The sequence below is a fragment of the Solea solea genome, chromosome 15 (genome assembly GCF_958295425.1).
Source record: "Solea solea chromosome 15, fSolSol10.1, whole genome shotgun sequence".
Taxonomy (NCBI): domain Eukaryota; kingdom Metazoa; phylum Chordata; class Actinopteri; order Pleuronectiformes; family Soleidae; genus Solea; species Solea solea.
Genome location: NC_081148.1, coordinates 17,324,321 through 17,344,858, shown reverse-complemented (window position 1 = coordinate 17,344,858; position 20,538 = coordinate 17,324,321). Strand labels below are relative to the sequence as shown.

Below are 20,538 nucleotides of genomic sequence, written 5' to 3'. Positions count from 1 at the left end.
TTAATTTCTTTCCCCTCTCAATATCCTGGCATGCACGGTAGCATTTCTTTTTTCTTCTTCCCCGCACTGTTAACATAATGCTGACCAAGGAGTTTGCCACTAGTGCACTCTGTTCAAAAGCTTTTCTTGTCTCACGGAGGAAAAGTTGTCTCAGTGGGAATATTCTGTGATATAAATCTTTCATTTGCGATATAATTAGGCCCACTCTTAATACGCGTCCATAAAAGAGGTGAGAAAATTAATATGAGTCATATCTAATGTACTGCTGAGAGGTGGAGCGCGATGTTGCGGCGCGGCGCGTTAAAGCACAATACATTCCATTGGAGAAAATGTGAACTCAAGATCAATTAATATGAGCATAGACTTTGGTCGGCGAGGCTTAATTGATATAGACTTACTGTCCCATTTATCTTAAAAAAGCCAGGGTGTAAGTCCTGTTTTGTCCCTGATTTATTGGATAAGGTAATAGACTGACTGATTGAACTTGTCACAGGACAGAGATAAAATGCTGCCAGGGATCATTCTGGGACTGTTTCATTTGCAGAGCCCTGGGGGAAGGCAAAAGGTCATTCTGTTTCCAAAATGATGGGAAAAAATATATATATATATCTCAAGCTAAGTAACATAGTAAGACTTAGTTGAAAAACATTATACTGCTGAAACATAGAGGAATTAAATAAAAATAGATTTCTCTTTTTTTTTTTTTTTAAATCTAGTGTCTAATTACATATTTGTCATCTGGTTTTAAAAATATCTGAGGGGATTACTCCAACACACTGCGCTGATAGTTACTGTAGTGGAGCACACACAAAGCCACAAACTGAAGCCAAATATGACACACTTTGAATTTGCTTTTTCATCTCACACAGCCTTTTCTTCCTCATGAATATGCATAACTGCTCACATCATGCAAATGCCATTATGACTCACGAGCAAAGTTTTGTCACTTAATATATCAAAACCGCTAAAGGCGCACTAATGAGGTACTGCCAACTCAATTATGAGCAGACTATACATGAAAAGGAGCACCATAAACTAGTGCTTAACAGAACAAATATCCATCATTCCAAACGGAGGTTAAGGAGGTGACTGACCCAAACCCAGGTACTGCATGTTTGAAATGACCCAATGGATACGTTCTCACTCATCAAGCAGATTTCTGAGGCTTTTAAGTCATTTCATTTCCGCTGTACACATGGCAGCAAAAGATAACAGCTTCACCTGCACTGTGCAGTGATCACTCCAAGGAGAGTCAACCTAATCATGGCTTAGCTGCAGTAAGCCTCCCTCCACCATACAGGTCTAAGATTCCCATCAGCTCGAACGCCGTAGAGCTAAAATACTGCGGAGCTCAGCATAGCACATACAGCGATGGAAGAAATGGAAGAAGACAATCACCTTCATCTGAGGAGGTCTGTGACTATCCTTCACACTAAAATGAAGAAATAGAACCCAGATGTTCTCTTGAGAGTGTCCTCTTCTTTCAGTGTATTTACCATTTCCTCTATGTTTAAATTTTCATTGATTTGGTATATTTATGTTGCAAAGCAGACTTAGGTTTAAAGGAGCACTGTCTGAGTCTATTTCAAGCAGCACCAAGGGCACTGCATGTGTTTAGATGGTGACCTAGTTAGATAAACTCACGGGCTTCTGGTTCCTCTTACTTTAAAACTTATTTACTTTGATTATGCACTTATATGTAGAACAGTAAAGCGATGTTTTGGGTGTGTGCAGCGGATGCTACGGTTTGTTTTTGCTTTACCAGTGTCTTGTGTGTAAATTTCACCGTCTCTACACCAATGCAGTATGAGCTGGACGAGGGCTGGATCAGGTGCAGAGAGAAGGACTCCATTATGTTTGGCCCACAGTGATTTTCAGAGTGTCGCACTGAATTGTTTCAAGCTTGTCTGTGTTCAATAGGTCTGTTTTACAGCTCTGCGAACAGTTTCAACAGTTTCAAAGGTAAACCTCATCTGTCAAGGAGTAACGATCTGCCCAGTGCTCTAAATTCCTCTTCTCACAGAGATGACTGAACCCAATACCAATAAGGTCTAACACATTCTACTTTGTCTCTGTTGTTTGAGTGTTAAAGGATATAGCCCCCAAAATAATGATTGGACTCATTACTCTTTGAAATCATTGTTGCAGTAGGTTGGTAATATAAATCCAGCTTTTCCAGTATTTTTCTTTTATTACAGCTGCACAAAATATGACTCTCAATCAAATCAAATGTATCATTGCCTGCTATGTTCCAAAGGCTATAAATTCCCATTTGGGGAACCAGCTCAGTGGGAGTCTCCTTTCATTTGAAACTGGCAAAGCTTGTGCAATAACAATTTCAGAAAGGAATAAGAAGAAAAAGACCATGGAGAGAATTGGCTTAAAGTTGGTCAAAGAAAAAAAGACAAGTTAATTTCATAGGTTTAGTGTCACTGCCTTTCACGTCATATTCATGGTGGAAGTAGCGTTGTAATAGGCGCTAAAACTTGACGGGGAAACATTAATTCAAGATGACACATGCAGTGCTGTATTTGAGTTAGTTACGGGTGATTTTCTTCTTAGCAAGAAATAAGTCAGCGCTTCATATTTATATACATATTATTCATGATCATACGCTGACGTTAAATGACTAATGGTCTGTATTTACATAGCGCTTCTCCAGGCTTGACGACCACTCAAAGCTGCTTTACAATCCAGTTTTACGTGCAGCATATTTATGTGCAGCACTGTTTTATGTCACGTCACAACACAGGAGTCAGGAGCAATTTTGGGGTTAAATGTCAATTGCCCAGTGACATATCGCCATGTAGACTAATGAAGCTGGGGATTGAACTGTTTTGGTTGGAAGACAGTTTAACCACTGATCCCGCATGGCAGGTGTATGCAAATTGTGTCTTTCACAATTAGAAATTAAACATTGGGTCAATATCAAATTAGAGGGAGTATTACACAATTCATAAGTGTAAAAGAAGAATTGAAAGAGGAAAATTACAGCTGCAACTATATGTTATTTCCTAAGTACATATATATATATATATATATATATATATGTATATATTCATTTTTGTGTAAATAATAGAGGATTGCTGAGGAATGTTATAACTCACTCAATGACTCACTAAAAACATGGAAGGGGGGGGGGGGGGCTTATCTGCTCCTTTTTACAGATTCACAAGCCAACAAACCTTTTAGTTTTATCTACATGATGAAATTATTATGCTTGCTATTTTTCTTTTTTTTTTAGAATTATAAAATGTTAATATGTAACACACAAGTCATTAAAACTTGACAGAATAGATGACTTTTTAACTATCTAAATAAATAAATACATACAGTATAGAGTTAACACTGTTGCCTCTCATTCACTGCACATACACAAGCACAGAGTGGACCTTTACCTGTGGTTTGCTCAGCTGTTGGTGTTGGGCTGAGTGTTAGTTTTGGCACTTTAAGTGTGGAGCCACGAGTGATGTTCTTGACTACCATCGCCAAGGGAACAGCATCCGTAACAGGAGGCAGGCAACTGACCTTGTTGATGCCATCTACACAGGAAAATGCTTCTGGACACGGATTTGACAGGCAATCGTCATAGTTTTGCTCACAGTTCTTCCCCTGTGTATGAAAAATAAACAGCCTTTAGATATGTGATGATGAGTCATGTTTATGAAAGGAAAATAAAGATAGTGAGTGTGACAGTATTTGACAAATGTGAGGCTTTTTAAAGGCATCAGCAATGTGATAAGTGTAAGGAAAATCTTACATGTTGGTCATGTGCTCAAAAGGGGAATAAAATTGATTTGACTAAGTAAAAGTAAATTAGTATTTTTATTATTATTATTTTTTTTACACTGAGCGGGCTCGAGAGTTCAGGGTGCAAAAGGGGAAAGGTTAATTAGAAAAAATAAAAAGACTGTAGTTGGGAAGTAAGGTGGGGGAGCCTCACCACAAATCCAGGACGACAGAAACAGGTGTAGCCATAGCCTGGATCATTCTGCATGCATATCCCCTGGTTGCAGGGCTGTGGAAGGCACTCATTAATGTCATCCTCACAGTGAAGGCCTGTCCAACCTGCCAGGAACAAAAGCCCACAGAGCGCCGTGGTGAGCCCAGGCTCTCCCACTTCCACCCTCTGAAGTGAATATCAATCAGATTCTCCTACATTGATTTGCTTCTTTTTGGGTTCACACACACATACACAGACAAGAAAAGGCTTTCACTAAAGAGTAAGATGCCACATACATTTTAATGAGCCCAGGCAGTATCGTCTCTTTTTTTTTATCACTTTTTTTTTTTAGTACTGTACGACCACAAATGTCTCCCTAGAGAAAGCGGGTGACTTTTGAATGGCTTTGAGGTACAGAAGCTATGCAGATATTATGCTAACCTTTATGTAACATTTTATGCGGCCCCTTTCAATTCGATATGGACATTCCATGTATATATGGTAAACTTTGCTCCACCACATCTGAGGCCCGGAATGAAAATGACAACTTCTTGTTCACTTGCCTTGCCATCATGAGCAACAGCAGCTCTCTGTAACCGGTCTTATGACAGAGGGAAACTGATTTGGTTACCTCCTTTCAAAGTAAATTAAGGACCTCACAGGATGTCTGAGTGACTTACCTGACCTGCAGTGGCAGATGAAGCTATTAATAAGATCTTGGCAAATGGCTCCGTTGTGGCAGGGAGCCGAGCAACATTCGTTAACATCCACTTCACAGAACTCCCCCATGAAACCTGGTGGACAGCTAAGAAAACATATAAAGCTTTAAAGCAGTGAGGCTGTGTCACAGCACAGTCCCTTCCTTGTTCTGAACAGTTTGTTTTTCCATTATTTATCAACATGTGCAACTCTTTGCAGTCAGCTGTTGCTGTATAAGTCCCAAATTTCAAATTTCGGGGAACATTTAGCGACACAGCTCACATTTGTGACTGTCATAAAGATGCAGCGGTTGCAAGACACCATGTAGGGACACAAATACATTTTCTTAGACATGAAGTGTTTTGTCATACTAAAGACATGTGCATGAAAAGCACAATAGGTACAGGGTGACAGTATTCTCTTCATTGCTGTAGAAACAGAAAAAAACACTTTAGTGCCATGAGTCAAGTCATGTATGCCATCAATATATCAATAACAAATGTAATTGTTGTTTTTTCTTTTGCCATTACCTTGTGCAGTCAGGTTTGTCATCAAAATGACTAATTTAAGTCAAAAAGTAAGTTAAATTTCATTAATTTATGATCTTAAGCCAGGGGGGTGAAGCCAAGTATAGTATATATATATAGTATATTTTTTTTACTATTTAGTTATTTCACAGTGAACAACATTGAGTATGGCATGCAATATGAAAAAAAAAACAATAAAAAAACATTTGCTATGTTAGTAAGATCACTGCCTGGAAATCGCAGGCTTATTTTTCAAAGATTTAACAGAATGATGTCATTCAGTAATGCATAAAGCCCACAAGTAAACACAGTGGAAATGTGCAGGTGAGGCAAGGGTTTTCTGAAGAGTTGGCAAACTGCAAACGATGAACTACATTCTGAGCAAAGAGAGGTGCCACTCGATTATGCAGATGCCATCCCTACTGGCTCTATGTTTTGCAGAGGAGCAAAAAAATCATTTCCCAGATGGACAATGAGCCTGATCGTGCATCACAGTTGCCTGAGGTCAAGGACAACCAAGGTCTGCTGACTTGTTTGGACTACAAAGTCACAGTCACCTGGTGCCAAACTCACCAAACATCTCACTCAGAAAATAAGCAGAACAATCAGATAGGAAATGTTCAATAAATAAATACAATTGAAAAGCGTAAACGCTCAATCTTTTGCAGCATTAGTGAAGCACAATCTCCAACAGCATCTGCTGTAATATCTGCAAGGCACAGTTAATTTAATCATGAAACACAACAACATCAAGCCTTTCATGACTGACCATCATGGTGGAGAGAAGGTGGAGAGCTTTTGAGGTATTTCCTGAACAGACCCAGAACTGAATGTGCTCCACTTCAAACACAACATGCAGATGAAACAGCATTCTGAATTTTGTTTATTGTGGATGTAGTTTGGCCAAGAAACTACTGCATGACTGATTCTGAATGTATCAGCATATGCACTAGCCTGACCAGCCTGGGAGAGAAGAAAGGTGAGACATGCCTCAAAAAAAAGTTAACAACGTGTCCACAGTCATTAGATAATTGCATAAACTATATTCTCTAGTGCAATGATTCCATTTTATATCCAAGTCTAATTTAATACTCACACGGTATACACAGTCACCTGCGTGTATTTATCTGTAAATACAATACGTAAAATCAAATGGGCATCATAAAAACGTCATGTGCATTAATACTGCATGTAAAACTATAAAGAAAACACAAACATGCAGTATATAAACCTAAAAGCATCCTATTTGGTAGTTTGGGACACAAAATCATGCCAGTGAGCATACAGCAGCACATCAGCACAGGGTGAGACAAGGTAATTAACTGTAAGGCATCCAGGGAGCAACTGTGTCAAATCTGCACACACTTACTACATACACTTTGTATTCAGACAGGCTTTGCCACTCAGGGGATCACACGTCAACAATTAAAAAGTAATGATTCACAGGCAAAGGACCTGGGTTTCTCCTGCTGTATGGCAAATTAACTACACACTGGCCCCCTCTTTGGATCACTGTTGCAATTAATTAGAGGTGAGCAAAAATCCTGAAATAGTGACAATTATGTCAACTGTGGAATTTAGATTTGTTTTTTTATCATAATCATTATTCAGGTGTAATGACTCTCTATTTATGAACTGGCTGTTCCTTCACTCCATCCCTGCACACATGCTTTACAGTTATAAAGGTGACACATTTACAGTAAAAACTATTACAAATAATCATCTTTTCTCTGGCTTGCTTGATTACTTGTAACTGCCTATAGGGATACCATTTATTCATGTTAATTAAATACAGTATAAGCTGATGATTTTCCCTTTTTTCTCCTTTCTTATGCAGATAAATATTTCCTTTCCTTTAATTGTGTCAATAGAAAGTAATTCAATTAAGAACTTCACTATTTAAAACACCATAATGTAAGGATGGCTAAACTGATTAATGTACAAGTAGGCTACATGTAAATAGAGAGAATAAACTGCAACGGGACAAGCACACATCCTTGTGGCACACCATATATGACACTAGTGTGATCCAGTGAACAGTTTAATAAAACAGAGTGTGACTGTGTCTAATTTTGATTATTTGCATGTGGTTAATGTGTGTGGTGACAATGCTGCACTGAACTCTCACAGCACTTGCATTGGAGGCAAGCCAGTCTAAAGCAAGTCATAAATCATTTCCCACTTTTGTCAGAGAGGTTTCTGTGCTGTGGAAGTCTCTGAAGGCGGATTGATGAGGTTTCAAACAGATTATCGGATAAAAGGTGATCTATGAGTTGCTGAACCAAAGCTTTTTCAAAAAAAGTTTTGAAAAGACGGCCGCGGTCGCATAGGTACCAATCAAATCAGAGTCCGGGTTAAAACATTTCCACGAGAGGCCTGGTAACCCCTCGTTTTTACAGATGACGGTACAATTCCACAGGAAAGTGAGGCGAGTGAGAAAGATAAAGTGAAGCCTTCAAGTAAGTTGTGAGAAAGTATCAAAAATAAATCACAGACTTATTCAAAAAAAAATATTTTGCATCAGATGAAGGGAAATGAGCATGCGTGAGGCAAAAAGAGCATATTTATACTTGACACAGACCATGCATGCAGGCCAAGATGTTTTTTGCTTGGTTTTTCTCCATTTGTGCTCCAACTTTACTGGATTTTTGTGGTTCCTATTGGATCGGAAATTGGATGGAACATTTTTTTGGAGTGGCAATTACAAGAGGCGTATGCTCAGTAAGTTTTTTGGGTCAGTGTGATGCCTATGGTTTCAGAGGGGTAAACATTCTACACAGTAACTAACCAACTAGATCTGACACACACACCATTTGTCAAAAGTAATGTGTTCAACACATTTATTTAGATGCATATTAACATCCCCCCATTATTTAGTCAATCTCTTTGTGTCAGTATGTCACAAAACAAGTAGAAAAATCCTAGCGACTGGTCAATAAAAATATGAAATGGCAAATGCAAATGTGTGTCATCAATTTCTATCATGTTAAAACTGTGCTGACATAAAAACAGCGGTGTCGAGTGGGATTATCATTAATTATGTGGTGCCACAGCAGTTACGCACCAACCTCTTCTTGATTCACAGGACACTTGTAAACTAGTGTAATTTGGAGGTGATGCCTCATTTACGCAAGTCATCCGGCTTTAGCCAGGTTTCACATAAGCCCATAAAATCAAGACAATGGTGATTCATCATGTAAGCAGCAGTGATTTTATGTTAATAAGGTCAGTGTTTAAAGTACCATTCTGCAAAGTGGCGGGGGATGAAAAAATAATGGGGGATTAATGTGGATCACATTATTCAAATTTTTCTTTTTTTTTTTATCTTTTATTTAACATCCCAGTGATCAGGACAGCAATTTCACTAGTTGTCAAGTGAATAGTTATCAGTACTTTGGGGATTTTTTGGGCAGGAGCCAAAACAAAAGTAGCTTTTTGATTTCAATGAATAAAACAGGTGATGCATCGGCGGGACTGTCTAAGTAGTAAAAAGTAAAAAATGACAGAGATGATAAAAGTTGACATCATTTTTGGACCGTAAATTTACTGCTTTTTATATGCAATTGTGTTTTTTTAGTCCACTCAGTGCACTCAGCATTAAAGGTCACCTTCACACAGTAACACCTATTTATACTTGGGTTCGCCTATATATAGAGCACTTACCTACACTGTCATACCTCATTGACATATAATCAAAGGTAAATCTAAAGTTAAAGTTCAGGTCCAGGAGGGCCAAGAATTGAACAAACAACCTTTCAATTAAGACTGAAGAGAGACATTAAAGAAATCAAAATGACTGACAAAATCGAAACCTGTCACTGTACAAAATATTAACATCCACTGACGCAAGATGCTCAGATCTTGTGGACAAAATAACCCTGGAAGCTGACTGATTGTCTGGATATGACTTCACTTCTTCTAATGTGCTTTATGTAGATGTTCAATCTGCATTAGGGATTAAAAAAAACTGCTACTTTGCTGCTAGGAAGGTTGTAGGTTACAGAATCAGAAAAGAAAAGTATTGTTTTCCAGACGAAGTTGCTTCAAGGCAGGGTTGGAGATCCTGGAAAATCTGTTTGAGAGGGTTACATTTTGAATTCAAAAGCCCAAGCCCCTTTTCTATAGACTCCCCTCTGAAGCTACGCCAGCAACGGTAACTTTTGGTACTTTTTGGTGACGCTAAGATTTTGGATACTTGTTCAACTGACAACATGATGATGAAAAATAACAAATACTCTGACCGGTCAACCTACCGGTCCACTAGAAACAGGGCTACCAAGGCATCAATTTGTAGCCCTTTCTTGGCTTTCAGTTGTGCCACTGTTCAAACGCAGCACCGATGTTCACTCTGGTCTTGGATCGCTCAGCCTTTTTCTTGGCAGTAGCTTTCCCAAAAAAACGTCTTTCATTTGCAACCAACACCTGCTGTTGGCAACTTTTGTGCCATAACGTTGCTGCATCTGTCTTGTGGGATTTAGCAAGCTAGTATAAGCTTTATATAAGCGTTGTCTTCTGTGCATGCACGATTAGTGCACAAAGAGGGGGGAGTTTGATTGATGCATCACGATCCAATTAATTTGTTCGGGCCGTTCAGTATGATTGGAAAGTGTTTTTACAGGCCTGTCGGTTCCACAGCACATTATTCATTTTTTGTGAAAATACATTAATTAATTGGTTACAACTGGGTTGTGAAGAGGATTTTAAGCAATACAGTAAAATAAGCTCCAGAAAACGATCTCCCACCCTACCTTTAAACAGTTTTTAATAGTAGATATATGCTTTTTACTATTGCATTTAACAGCGATTTAACGCTCCGACCACACTTTTATGTCTGTCATTCCTAACCAGACACAAACTCACCTGCATGTAAAGTTGGCTCCTTCACCGTCAATGCAAGTGGCTCCGTTGAAACACAACGAGACATTAAAAGCAGCCTCCGTGCAGATGTTTACGTCGTTCTCACAGGTCTTTCCTGTGTAACCATCCTGACAGAAGCATGCATATTTATCAATGAGATCCACACATGAGCCTCCATTCAGACAGGGACTGGCAGCACAGTCCTGGAAATGAAAAGACATCAATCATTCACAACAGCGAGACACTGCGCCAATAACGCTAAATATTATGACAGATGCAATCATGGAACACATATGTGGTTACAAAAGGGGGAAAAAAAAAAACCCAGATCAGATTATCAGATTATTCATTCAGCTAATCACTCACAGTGTTTTATCTTGAGTCTAGCACATGCTGTGGCTTAAATCAATTAGACATTAGACTAGACAATTTGGTGTTTGCACAACGCTTACACGAGCCTGCTAAATCAAATGACTTATCTTCTAGAAAAAAAAAAGAAGGAAAAAATCAATGGAGTTAGTGATACCAAAGGCCACACAGAGATTGCAAGTCTTATTCTACAACACACAGCTGGTTTATTCATCAGACTGAACTCACGTCAATGTTTGATTCACACCTGGTGCCAGTCCATCCAGATTCACAGAGACAGGAGTAGGAATAAATCCTGTCCTTGCAGCTAAAAGGTTAAAAACAAACAAGTCACGACTGTTTCATCAGAATAACTGGCTGCAATTGTTCAGAACTGTAGCCACTGTTCCCCCTCCAAGGGCTTTAATGACTATAATTTAGAGACCAACAAGACAACCTGTAAGTACATCACATTAGCCCATGTGACATACAGTGTCTCTCCACTCAATGCACTGGCAGGGAGTATAATTAAAAATACTTTCATTTGGTGCTATTTCTGCACAATTAGCAAAGTTTCTATTTCAAACGGCGGAGAGACAAATCTGTACCTTCCATAGAGACAGGGAGCCGACATGCACTCGTCAACGTTTGTCTCACAGTGGAGCCCCACGAAGCCTTCAGGACACAAGCAGTGGTATCGATTGGGCGCGTCAATACATCGCCCGCTATTTTGGCACGGGTTTGAAATACACTCGTCTATGTTCACTTCACATCGTGCCCCTATGAAATGAAGCATATTTACATGTTAAACGATGCGTATTTACATGTTTCAGTGGTGTGAAAATCCAACATTTCTTTAAAGGGTTCATTTTTTATTTATATTGTTGTTGCTGATAGCGGTGGTCGTAATAGTACATTATTTTCACCATGCTAATTATAATAACTATATTTAGTATTATAGTATAATAATTATATTACCAACAATTTGAAAATGACAGTGCTAATATGAGTGTTAGATTAGTATAAATAAGTATGATACTTATATTACCTATAATGATAGTATTGCCATGATAAATAAACAGTGAATCAAGCTTGCAGTGTGCTTAATTCTCAGAGACATATTTACATGTTTATATGTGTTTTACGCTCATTTTTATGTGTGCTCATACAATGGCAATAAAGATTTCTGATAAGATATATACGTAAGTATTACTGTTGTTATTAATGATGATCAGGATTATTGTGTATGTGGTGATATCGATAATAATGACAATGATAATATGTTATGAGTATTAAACATATATATACAATGAAATAGCCTTATCAATTATTGGTGCAGGGAGAAGGGCTGGGACCTGATAAGTTTGGAATTCTTCCCACTTAATTAGACTAATTAATGATTAATCTGATCCTTTTTTTTTGGTCATTTATATTTTATGTACATGTTTCATGTTCAAAATCAAATAAACCTTCATCGTCATCATCAAAAATTGAACTAAAGAAACCACAAGGAAGAGACAATATATGTGCTATAATTTAACAAACCATGGATTACACCATGTCAAGGAATAATGATCTGTAAAGCTGTGTATGCCATTGACTGTATGTAAACAATCCATTATTTTCCATATTGAACTACCCAATGTATGCTGGGCTGTTTGGTTTTAGTTATCTTTTCCATTTACCAGAATAATCCGATTCTACAATAACTGTAACCTTGAATATCATTTTGGCTGCACGGCACAGAAAGTCTTACTCTCGTCCTCTGAAATCTGAATGCACTGAATTCATTTGAAGCCGCACATGGAAAGATTTTCTCATCTTCAAAATTAAAATACATATTTTCCTTCAGAGTGATACATCAAAACGTGTGTGACTGTCGGGGGGGGGGGGGGAATGTAAGTGTACGGTTTGTAGTTAATAGACTATATCGCACAAACTGTCAGTGCAGTTCTTCATGAGCAAAATAAGTCTCCCAGCAACAGAGAGCTTACGGTCCAGATAAAGCTGCCTCACCAGTATGACATGTTGACATGTTTTCCTCTCCGGTCTCTTTAGGAACCTTTGATATAAAGGATCAGAGACTGGCAGTGATGGTAAACACAAGAGTGTGAAAGTCTTTCACGTTGTACGGCTGGAGTTTTTCACCTCAGGTCATCACTTTCTCAAACAATTATTGTTCCATTAGTGATATGACACAGCAGGTGAATTAGTATGATGAAAGATGTTATTCAGTTTCTTCCTGGGATGGACTTTAATTTTGTAAGGAGCAGAGATGTTATTTTCTTTTTGGACCCAGTTTTAAAATAGATGTTTTTTCAGGTAAGAGAGGCAACGTTGAGATGGTTTCAGTTGTGTGAATATACTGGACAAAGGATGTGTTGAAGACAAAAGAAAGACCACAGAGACGGCTCATGAATGGAATAGGATGAAATGGGGGCGAACTCTAAAGAGCGATGCCGAAAAAAGAAGATTTAAATGTGACCGTGTGTAAGTACAAATACAAACTCTGGAACCTCAGACTAACCGTTTATAGCACATTCTAAAGTATTTTTGTCATACAATTATTCCTCACTGAAAGTAAATGGAGACAAACTGATTATCCAACACAGTATTTAACGGCCCATCTCTTTTCAGGAGATGTCACAATGGTTACTTCATGGTGTATCACAGCATTTCTTCATCTTCACTAGAAAGCAGCCAAAATGAACATATTCACATTGAGATCTGAGGATCCTTTTTTTCATTTGTGGGATATTTTCAATTCATATTTAGACAGCTGTGAGCGACAAAGATAGGAATCCATTCCCCTCCGATATACTGGGTGACTAAAGGAAGACTATAAAACTGCGGGTGAAAACGTCTTTTAATTTGGATGAATCACCACATTAAAACCACTTCAAATGTATTTAACCAACATTCATTTTTAGTCATTAATAACTCGCTGGGGCAAGAAAGCTAATTGCGCAGCATTGCTGGCCCATGTAAAGCTGAAGTGCAGCCCAAAACTCAAAGAAAAGTGTGTCATATAATGCATGAGCTGCATATTTGTTACAGCTGTGACTACACCGTACCATGTCCAGGAACACGGCACAATCCTAGATAGAAAACTGCGCTACGCCAAATGTGCTGACTCAAATGAAACACATGAATTATCTGCAGAACAACTTATATATATATCTTTACTGTCCGTTGGTCACACTAAATGTAAGTCAGAAGATTTACTAAGTAAGCCAACTTTGTTCAGAGAGTTGATGGTTTTTATTTATTCATGCACACTCCACAAAAATAGCAACAAGACCATAGCAGAAACGAAAGGGAGGGGAGAGTTCAAGCTGGACGGAAAACACCCGACAACACAAACTGTCAAAATAACACTGATCAAGTTAACTCTAAGTGCTCACACAGCACGGATCTGTCCCGCAGGTGCACCCATGTTAATTTACCATGGGAATAATACACAACTCCTTATATGGACATCCTGGGCGTGTGTGTTTATAGGTCACATATTTAGGCTTTAAAAAATTCAGGGTTTTTCCATCCGCTTATATTATTCTTATATATTCGTCATTTTACATCCGATATTTAGTAGTGATGTAAAGTAGTAATAATTGTGCAGAAGTCACAAAAATAGATTGTTTTTATTTTCTTTTTGTTCATAAAAACGTGAAGTGAACTTTGAACTGTGACGTATTTCCAAATTTCACAAATTAAATCCGATTTTAAAATATTTATATTTCATATTTTTTGCTCAGGCGTGTTTATAGTTAGTGTTTTCTTGTCGGTTGTGCTGAAAACAAGGATATAACACATTGCACATTCTTATAGCCTCTGTATATACACTGTATGTTTAAACATACAGTAGTAATGGAAAAAAGCAGACGATACTCTGTAAGGGTTAAAAACTTAGCACATAGTAAGTTAATGAGATTAATAGGAGGTCACTTTGTTTGCAAATATTTAGAAATGTTTCAATAAACGCAACTAAGTACATTATTTTACTCCTAAACGGGAAAACATATTTATATTTTTACGGGAATCAAAAAGTGAAACATTATGAGATGCTCAATGTTAGTCATTTGGTAAACTTTTGTAAGAAAACCCACTGAAAATGGGAGCAATCATTTATTTATTGCCTTCCAATGTTTTATCATGAAAGAGAATAAACAAACTGTCTTTAGGATACACACAATCTATCGTGCTCGCTCATTACAGTCTGTACAACAATTCCTTTCTTCTATCAGACTGACAATCTCAGTTTATGGCTGCATAGGTGACAAAACTGCTCAAAACCAAAAAATGGCAAGAGGATTGCAACAGATACAGCACTATGAATAATGTAGTCGAGTGTGATTAGGGAAATTAAGCTAAAATGAAGTAAAAAAAAATAACAAAAATGACAGAATAATCTTTTATGTATTTTTCATTATCCATAAACTGATAATTACATGTGATGTCTTGTTTTTATTTCATAATTATATTGCTTCTAGTCTGGGCTACATTTATACAAAATATTACTAAAAAATAAACTGCAAATCAGACACAATTACACATTACATGCCGCAGAATAGTAAACAAGAGTAAAAACTAAAAATGACTGAAATCTAAGTGTTAAACCCCAAATCACACATGTATAAGTCATGTACTAACTCCGTCCCATAAGAACGTCTCCGTTTTAAGTGCTACAATAAATAAATGTGTTGCGAGAAAGTAATAATAGCAGAGAGAGCTTATTCCATTCACTCCCAATGTACATTACATCGCTAACGCAACAGATCCCTCCAGAGCTTCAGTGGCACATAATGTTGACACTTTATTTATCAAGTTCATCCAGCAAAAGCCTGAATTTACTGAAGCCTTAACATCAAAACAACACTGTGGGGGCCAAAACATCATCATCCAACAATGTGCTGACTGAGGAAACTTGCCACAATGTGCTGATTGTACTGTACCATCACTCAAGGGAACGTTGTGCCTTAATGATGGGTGAAGAGGAGAAAACAGAAGGTGACGAATGGTGTGCTTAAACCATGATTTATATAAATAGGATGACCCATTAATCATGTCACTGTAATGACTTCTGACCTCAGGACAGAACATGGTGCCTGTGTATAGTTTAATCATAGATTATTACGACTGAATGCAGGATCCTTTTCACCGATTGTCTTAAAGGTCCAGTGTATAACTTTTAGGAGGGTTTAAATTAAAGTATGTATATCTTGGTGTTTAACATGTGGTTTTTCACAGCCAGAGAATAAATCTTTTATATGTAATTTAGGCAAGGACTTTGTATGCCTTTCATGTTTTGAAGTGTAAGCTCTATGTACACGGCAGAGAGAGAGTGGGCGAGCAGATGAGTGGAGGGATTTGTGAAAGAGTATTTTCATCCTCTCCGGTGTGAAAAGGCCTCTGTATTCCTGACGCACTTGGAAAAAAGGAAGGGCTGAGTGAAGGAGTCATCCATTTATTGCAATCTGCAGTCAACCCATTTGATGTCACAATTCTTATTCACTGGCCCATTGCATCATACGGCAGCTGAGATGTCAGCAAGTGCCAGTCTTACAGAATGAGTGGAGAACAAAAGTATATAAAAATAAAAGTCTAACTGCATTAAATCAAGCCAGTACAAAAAGGTAGCTTGACGCCACTTTTTAGAGAGGTTAAATACAAGATTACTGCTGTCAGACGTGTCACAAAAGTGTATGCAATTATTTTCAATAACTTCTAAAACCTTAAATGTTTTACATGTAAAAAAAACCCCATTACATTTAAAAGACTGGGTAATTGTATAGATGACTTCTTCCCCTGTTTTCTTGCACTTTAACAGGAGGCTAAAGCTAAAAACTCAATATGGATATCGATGCAGGCGGTAATGAAGTGTCATCACAGCCTAATCCCATCAATGAAAATGTGCAGATACAGCTATGGACCGATTTATTGATGGGCAGCGTCAACTGTTACAGTCCAAACTAGTTTTGGCATGAGATAAGAAAAATCCTCAACTATGCCAATGGCGGTAGCAAATAATACGATGATACCATCAAGTGACACAACAGGTTGCACACTGTTGTAGTGATAAAAGAAGAAAAAAAAACTCACATACCATCAAGGTAGAAATAACATTTCAATCTATTTTTAATCAGGCTGCACAAGCGTGGTGTGATGAATGGCGGCGAGATGGCAAACGCACAATATGACTGGAACGAAAAATCACACAACCGGATGCGTTCCCGTGAAAAGTTGCAGTGCTGTTACACGAGTTACCAGAGCAAATATTTTGTATGAGTTCTACTTGGTTTGAGCCGATCCAGACTGTATCCTCTGGCCACTTGCTCTCTTGGGGAGCCCTGTTTCCTCAGATGAGCTTAGAGCAACAGAAAAAGTAATGACTTGTACTATGTGGTGCGTAGGCCTAATAATAAAAGCTGCTTCTGTGGGAATTGGGCCATACGTGTCAGGTTCTGTTCTCCAGAGAAGCAATACCTCAGAGATTTACTCTCCTCTCTCAACTGGGGAAGGATAAATTGATGATACAGTGTGGAAGACAAATGAAATTAATCTTCCCTGTATCTGACAGGAATTGGCTTTAGATGTGTGTGCACACACACACACACACACACACGCGTGCACACGCACGCACGCACACACACACACAGAAATACCTCAATATCCTTCTGAGTGAAAAATAAGACAAATGCATTGAAGTAAAGTAACAACAGCATTGTGAGACTAAAGGCGCTGGTAAAATGAAATAAAGGCAACCAACAAACAGTGAGAAGCTTTCATCAGATAAAACAGGTGACATTAAATTTTATCTCTTGTTAGTTTTTACTCAAAAGGTGGCACTCTATCTGACAGAGACAGGCAAGCTAATTAAAAGCAAGCGTTGTGAGGCTGTTTTTTTTTTTCCCCACTAAGCTAGATCTGTGTCAAAGTTGCCTCAATAGCGTGTGGCCACAGCAGTCATGATAAGCTTTTTAGACTCATATTGATCTTCGTGTCACCTGAGGGCAAAAGAGCTACCTGAGTATCCAGAGCGACACACACACTTGAAGCCTCCGGGTGTGTTGATACAGATGCCCTCGTGTAGGCAAGGTGAGACTTCACACTCGTTCACATCCAGGTCACAGAGCGTGCCAAAATAACCAGGAGGGCAAACGCAACGGAATCTAAAAAGGAAGATGTGATAACACTCAGTCATTAGGAGGAAAATCCAGGTTGTCAAATGGCAATTTAGTTCTGAGAAGAAGAGATTTCCCTGTAAAAACTCCACAAACTCTTGCAGAAATAAGTATGTGTGTGTGTGGAGACAGAGATTTTTCATTCTTAAACTCTCCATATGAAAATTAACAGTATGACAAGACTTAACTTCCCTAGCGTCACTTAATTTGAGTTGTTTAATGACTTATTACTAAAGGGACGAGCACAATCTGTGTGCTATATTCAATTCACATCCCCCTCTGCAGCTGTCAGTGGATTTAATATCCCTGGACACACACCTCAGATGTTTGGTGTGAGGTGGATATCCAATTTGTAGGTGAGATCATTAAAAAAACATGCAATTAAACACCACAGTGTAAAACACTAACTGTTGAAATGCGATTTTTCATTTCTAAAACCGTTACATCAGTTCAAGTTTCAGCAATATGCCGCATTGCTTTTTTTTTTATTGCAATGTGATACTACGGACTAAGTGTAATTTTCACAAAGTCTGTGATAGCGTCGTTCTACCAATTACCACTTTTTTTTAATTGCAATCCGTTGCACCAGTGCCAGCATCGAATCACGTTGGTCAAAAACAGTTTAGTTACTAACAAAGCGACATACAGCACAGAGTCACAGCATCTTAATGCAAAAAAAAAGAACACACACACACACATAACACGGACTCAGTGAGAATACTGCAGAACCTGAGCCATCACCACAGCACAGACGGACTTGCTCGGCTTGTTGGGTCAGGGAGACGGAGATAGCGGCATGTAAAGTGCTCGTGGTGGGCAGCAAGGTTAAAGCACACCTGATGTGAACTCCCTGGACTGTGCAGTCAGAGGAGCGCTCTGAGCAGGGCCAGGTCACATGGGAGCAGAATCATGACGGGAGACAAACTGGAGACAAAACATTTAGGGCTCAAATTGGCCCAGGGACTTCTCTACCCATCTGTCTGACTGAGCCTGGAAGCCCCAGGGCTCCCATTAAGCACAGCAGAGAGAAGCACCAGTGGACTAAAGCCCAATCTAGATACATGATGTGTTCTTGCTGCATTCACTCTCTGTCTTTAGAGTAGCAGCTTATCTGTGTCAAGGATGAAGACAAGCGTGTTATATAAACTGGAACACATTTCGAAGGGGAACACCACAACATTGCGTGCTGTCTTTGAAGAATGCCCTGGCTCCATTTTAGTGATATGTTTACATTTGAAAAGCATGCAGTGCATTTAGGTGTGAAGTCAGAGAAAATGACACTTACCCATTAACAAGGTCCTGACACCTGCCTATGTCGTGGCACGGGCTAGAGAGACATTCATTAATGTCTTCATCGCAATGGAGGCCAGAAAATCCCAGCTTACAGTCACAACTGGGAAAAGAAAAATCATTAATATTGATATTTAGTCTCACACAGAAAATAGATCCATCTGTTTCCAACTGGCACGTGCACACAGTGAAAGGAATCAATAGGAATTCATTGATATTAATTATACATCATATTTAGGCTGACTGCACATGTATTATTGGAACATAGATCTGGAATTGAACTGTTGAAACCAAAAAGCCATCATAAGTGAGCAACAAACAATATTTTTTACATTATTCTAAGTATTGAATAATGTGGAGACCAATTGCATTTTTAGCCTAAAGTGTTCTTTCCAAATGACTTTAAATGGCCTGAAATATGTAGAGGAATCAAGGTTTCTGGCAATGGCACTCCATCAGTACAAAACCTGACATTTAATTGCCTCCTCAACAATGAAAAGCTGGTTATGGACAACACTCTTTACCTGTAACTATTGACCTGGTCCACGCAGTCACCCTGGTTTTGGCATGGATTTGAGCTACATTCATTGGTGTCAATTTCACACCAACTTCCTTCAAATCCTGAAAGATAGATGAGATGGTCATGGATCAGCAAGCCCAACTTCACCCTGAAAACGTCAGGACCGATGATAACAAAGGCCCCAGTGAATGCCATTTTAATGGAACTAGTAGCCCCTGTAGCATATCTCATCTTCCAGCTCTCAGCACTCTTCTGTTTCCCCTTTGAGAGTGAGTAAGTCTAATAATACTTTAGTGCCACAGACAGATTGGTCTGAGGGTTAGTGGTTTGGGGTTTGGGGGGTGTGTGTCTGCGCACAAGCGTGCACATGTGTGTCTATGTGTGTGAGAGAGGAAGTGAGCGAGTAGAGGGACATCTTGTTAAGTTAGGGTAAGAGGGAGAGGCTAAGCCCAAGAGCTCTTTTGCTCTTGTTCATTAGGGGGTTGAGGGGCAGGATGGCTAAGCAGATCAGCATGGATGTTTTGTTGTACTTCTGAAGACAGCCTGGGAGCCTGTAATGTTCTGCCTGCGGGAGGTTTTCCCTCTGGTGCTTGGACTGCCCCATAAAATGGTTTTCAGCTGAACAAATCACACTGCATGACATACTGTAGTTTCATGAAGCCAAATGAATTTGTGAATGTAATAATAAGAAAGGGTGGGGGTGGTGGTGGGGGGGAGGGGCTTACACAGAACCGCATGAACGCAAATAAAAGAGATCTTAAAAGCAGCTGAAAACCTATTTGTGAAACATTATCATTTATTAAAAATCTCTGAATTATGTGAAAACCCGAAAAGGGAAAATTTAATCTATCTTCATTTACACTGTGGTTGACAAAAGGGGTGTCGTATAATAGACTGCATTATATTGAGGGGGACAGAATATTAGGGTCACACCTGAATACAACTCCAAAATGTAATTATCACCTCAGTTAAATCAGTTTAAATGAAAAACATAACAGAAGACTTGATTCAATTTGGCTTTACATATCCACCAAATAAAAAGCACACTGCCATCTCTTGTGTGATATATTAGTTCTACAATTTAAATTGTTCTTTTAAATTGAACAGGATCATTTCAGGTCTAAAAGATCCTGAAACAAAGAAGACATTTGGCTCTGTGTGACAGTTTCTGTC

At 38.7% G+C, this 20,538-nt stretch overlaps 1 protein-coding gene across 1 annotated transcript in view; it reads right to left on the bottom strand.

Annotated features, from left to right (window-relative positions):
• Positions 1-20,538, bottom strand: part of eys (eyes shut homolog) — a 135,996-nt gene that overhangs the window by 59,616 nt on the left and 55,842 nt on the right. The window contains exons 24-32 of the mRNA XM_058651249.1: positions 19,370-19,466; positions 18,841-18,948; positions 17,398-17,543; positions 10,983-11,154; positions 10,624-10,702; positions 10,030-10,229; positions 4,624-4,748; positions 3,944-4,068; positions 3,399-3,612 (exon numbers count right to left, since the gene is read on the bottom strand). Of these exons, the coding sequence (XP_058507232.1) occupies positions 3,399-3,612; positions 3,944-4,068; positions 4,624-4,748; positions 10,030-10,229; positions 10,624-10,702; positions 10,983-11,154; positions 17,398-17,543; positions 18,841-18,948; positions 19,370-19,466 (1,266 nt within the window). The remainder of the gene's footprint in view (positions 1-3,398; positions 3,613-3,943; positions 4,069-4,623; positions 4,749-10,029; positions 10,230-10,623; positions 10,703-10,982; positions 11,155-17,397; positions 17,544-18,840; positions 18,949-19,369; positions 19,467-20,538) is intronic.